The sequence below is a fragment of the Elephas maximus genome, chromosome 10, assembly GCF_024166365.1.
Source record: "Elephas maximus indicus isolate mEleMax1 chromosome 10, mEleMax1 primary haplotype, whole genome shotgun sequence".
NCBI lineage: Eukaryota > Metazoa > Chordata > Mammalia > Proboscidea > Elephantidae > Elephas > Elephas maximus.
In genome coordinates, this window is record NC_064828.1 from 24,134,427 (window position 1) to 24,138,327 (window position 3,901).

Sequence of the window (3,901 nt, forward strand, 5' to 3'; positions counted from 1 at the left end):
CTATAGTGAGTAGTGCTGCAATGAACTTTGGTGTACAAGCTTCTTTTTGAGTCTTCAGTTTCAAGTCTTTTGGTTATATAGCTAGGAGTGGAATTGCCGGGTCATCTGATAGTTCTATTTTTAGTTTTTGAGGAACTACCATACTGTTTTCCACATAGGCTGTGCCGTTTTGCATTCCCACCAGCAATGGATGAGAGTTCCAGATTCCCCACATCCTCACCAACATTTGTGGCTTTTTTTTTTTTTTTAATCTTAGCCATCTTAATGGGAGGGAAATGGTATGTTGCTACGTCTTTGATTTGCATCTCCCTGATGGCTAATGAAGCTGAGGATCTTTTCAAATGTCTCTTAGCCATTTCAATCTCCTCTTTGGTGAAATGTCTATTCAAGTCCTTTGCCCATTTTATGGTAGGATTATTTGTCTTTTTGTTGTTTAGTTGTCAAAGTTTTATATATATTTTGGTTACTGGATTCTTATCAGATATATTGTTTTTGAGGATATTCTGTCAGTAGTTAGGTTGTCTTTTCATTTTTTTGGTAAAGTCTTTTGATAAACAAAAGCTTAAAATTTTTATGAGGTTTCATTTATTTATTTTATCTTTTGCTGTTTTTGTTTTTGTTATTATATTAGACAATCCATTGTTAAAAAGCTAGGTCTCACAGCCTTGCCCTTGCATTTTCTTCTAATAATTTTATGGTTTTAATTTCCATATTTATGTCCTTAATCCATTTTGAATTTGAGTTTGTGAACAGTGTGAGGCATGGGTCATATTTGATATTTTGCATGTGAAAATCCAATTTTCCCAACACCATTTATTTAAGAGATTCTTCTTTCCTCATCAAATGGACTTAGCACCCTTATCAAAAATCAGTTGACTATAGATATGTGGGTTTATTTCTGGACTGTCAGTTCTATTCCATTGGTCTATGTGTCTATTTTTATACTAGTACCAGGCTGTTTTGATTACTGTAGCTGTATAACCAAAAAACCAAAAATTAAACTCGTTGCCATGGAGTCGATTCTGACTCATAGTGACCCTATAGGACAGAGAAGAATTGCCCCATATGGATTCCACGGAGCATCTGGTGGATTCGAACTGCCGACCTTTTGGTTAGCAGCTATATCTTTTAACCACTATGCTACCAGGGTTTCTGAGTGAGAATAGGTCTCTTTAAAAAGAGAAAGGAAATTGCAGAGTAAATTTGATGAAAGAAAGTAAATATCAAAAATCAACTAGTCAAATAAAATGTCACATTCATTTACCCACCTATTAACCCATGCTTCTATGCATAGAACCATTTAACCATCCACTGATCTACTCAACAATATTTATTGAGTGTTTTCTATCCACTAGAAACATTGGTGAACACAAATATCTTCTGTGTTGGTAAACATTTTTGCGGGGTCCCTGGGACATTCTGGATGTTCAATGGCTAGAAAACAAGCTACATTTTTCTTTTCTTTTTTTATTTGAACAGTTGTATTAATTTCTGAGAACTCCAGCATGCTAACTGAAAACTTAGATCCACTTTCACATTCTTTAGGACTAGTCCTGGATGTAAAATTTGGAAATCAGATTAGTTTTTGATTTCCTTCACATGGGGAATCCTATCTGAAATATGTATAGGGTGGCCTGAAATGAACCTCACTAAACTGATTCCTAAACCATCATTGGACTGCCTAGATTGTCTTTAGACTAATTCTTAATCCCAGAAACCATGTCAAAATACTTGCAACAGGGAGAAAGAAAGGTCAACCCCCAAACTCTCTGACATTTTGATGTCCCTGTGGACCAGGAGAAGCGACAATTTATTGCCATATTATATATAGTACCTTCGTTTTCCTTTCATCACCAAACTCTATTGATATTTTCACTTGAGGCGGTTCCTTGACACCAGAGGAAATTCCATTGTGAAATTTTCACAGAGTTAGTAAAACAAGGAGGGGAATTTGTTGGAAGATGGGGTGAGATTTGGGACTGTGGTTTTATGGCCTTTGTCAAAAAAGATTCAAGTACCTGTATGGTAGAGCTTTTACTGAGTGAAAAAGAGATAATTGTTAAATTTCAAAATTGGTATATTTTCTTTCTTACCTGGACCTTTAGTTAGTAAGCCCCAGGACATTTCTGTGAATTCCCTTTCTTGTATGTGTTCATTTAAGTTAGGCTTCAAGAGACATACTTGTGAAAGTTTGGAGGGCAGAAGAGAAGCAGCAGCCATTTTTGTAGCTCACACATGTTGTTACTTATCTGCTGGCTCATCTCATTGGTGAAAGGCAGTGGATGGACCTGCAACTGTGCCACCTTCCTTGGGATCCTCCTTTAGCTTCTCTAACTCCTGGCCTGGGTGTGTGTTTAGCTCCTTGATGAAGGGCTTTGGCTTCTGCAGAACACCCACACCATCAAGGATGGAGTCAGTGAGAACTTACATAGGTTTCAGTCTGTTCTTGCGGGCTCTAGCTCTTGCTAGTGGGTTCCAATTTATTCTTTCTCTCCCCCACTTTGTATCCACCTTCCTTCCTGACTGCCTGTCATGTGGATTTCAAGTTACAGGATCAGATATGGAGAGAACAGCTTTACAGATACTACTGAAGAAGCTTCCATGAATATGTAAAGTCAAATCTTTGAAACAAATACCTTTTGTAAATTATTGCCTAGTAATTCTGCTTCTGTAATGGAACTCTGCCTGATATATCCAGTAATGCAAATTTATTTCTCTTGTTATTTCAGGGAAATTTGGATTCTAAAGTGAATGAAACCATGAGGGAAGAAAATCACTCAGTGGTGTCTGAGTTTGTGTTGGTAGGACTCACCAGTTCTTTGGAGATACAACTTGTCCTCTTTCTAGTTTTCTCTGCGTTCTATGTAGCAGGTATTTTAGGAAACCTTCTCATTGTGCTCACAGTGGTCTCTGACTCCCAGCTGCACTCCCCGATGTACTTCTTGCTGGCCAACCTCTCCTTTATTGATATGTGGGTTTCCTCCAGTGTAGTTCCAAAGATGATTTCTGATGTTTTCAAAGAGAGAAAAGTAGTCTCTTTCCAAGGCTGTATTGCTCAGATGTTCTTCATTCATGTTGTTGTGGGAACTGAGATGGTGCTGCTCATAATCATGGCCCTTGACCGATATGTTGCTATATGTAGGCCTCTCCACTACCTGATCATCATGAACTTCCAAACTTGCATTTTACTCTTGCTGGCTGCCTGGATCATTGGAATCATCCACTCTCTGATCCAACTAGTATTTGTTGTAAATCTGCCATTTTGTGACCACAATGAAATGGATAGCTTTTACTGTGATCTTCCTCGATTTATTAAGCTTGCTTGCACAGACACCTACAGATTGGAGCTCATGGTTTCTGCTGACAGTGGGTTCATCTCGTTGGGAACTTTTTTCATTTTGATTATCTCCTACATCTTCATCTTGATCACTGTTTGGCAACATTCTTCCAGTGGCTTGTCTAAGGCCCTGTCTACACTTTCAGCTCACATCACAGTGGTGGTCTTATTTTTTGGTCCATGCATCTTTGTGTATTTGTGGCCATTTCCTATGGTGCCAGTGGATAAATTCCTCGGCATTTTTTATGTAGTTATCACTCCATTTATGAATCCTGCCATCTACACTTTTAGGAACAAAGAGATGAAGGTGGCAATGAGGAGACGATTAATTCAGATCTTGAGTTTTAGGGAGCTATTTTAAGTGCTATTGATATCAACAAAGACAAGCCACTCTAACATTCCCTACCCATACTTCCAAAAAGCCCATTGCTGTTGAGTCAATTCTGACTCATAATGACCCTACAGGAAAGGGTAGAACTGCCCCATAGGGTTTCCGAGGAGTACCTGGTGGATTCAAACTGCCAACTTTTTGGTTAGCAGCTGTAGCAATTAACCACTATGCCA

General features: G+C 38.4%; 1 protein-coding gene across 1 annotated transcript; it reads left to right on the forward strand.

Annotated features, from left to right (window-relative positions):
• Positions 1-2,759: 2,759 nt before the first annotated feature.
• On the forward strand, positions 2,760-3,698 carry LOC126084417 (olfactory receptor 4F6-like). Its single transcript, XM_049899002.1, has one exon. The coding sequence runs from the start codon at positions 2,760-2,762 to the stop codon at positions 3,696-3,698; it is 939 nt and encodes a 312-aa protein (XP_049754959.1).
• Positions 3,699-3,901: the final 203 nt, after the last annotated feature.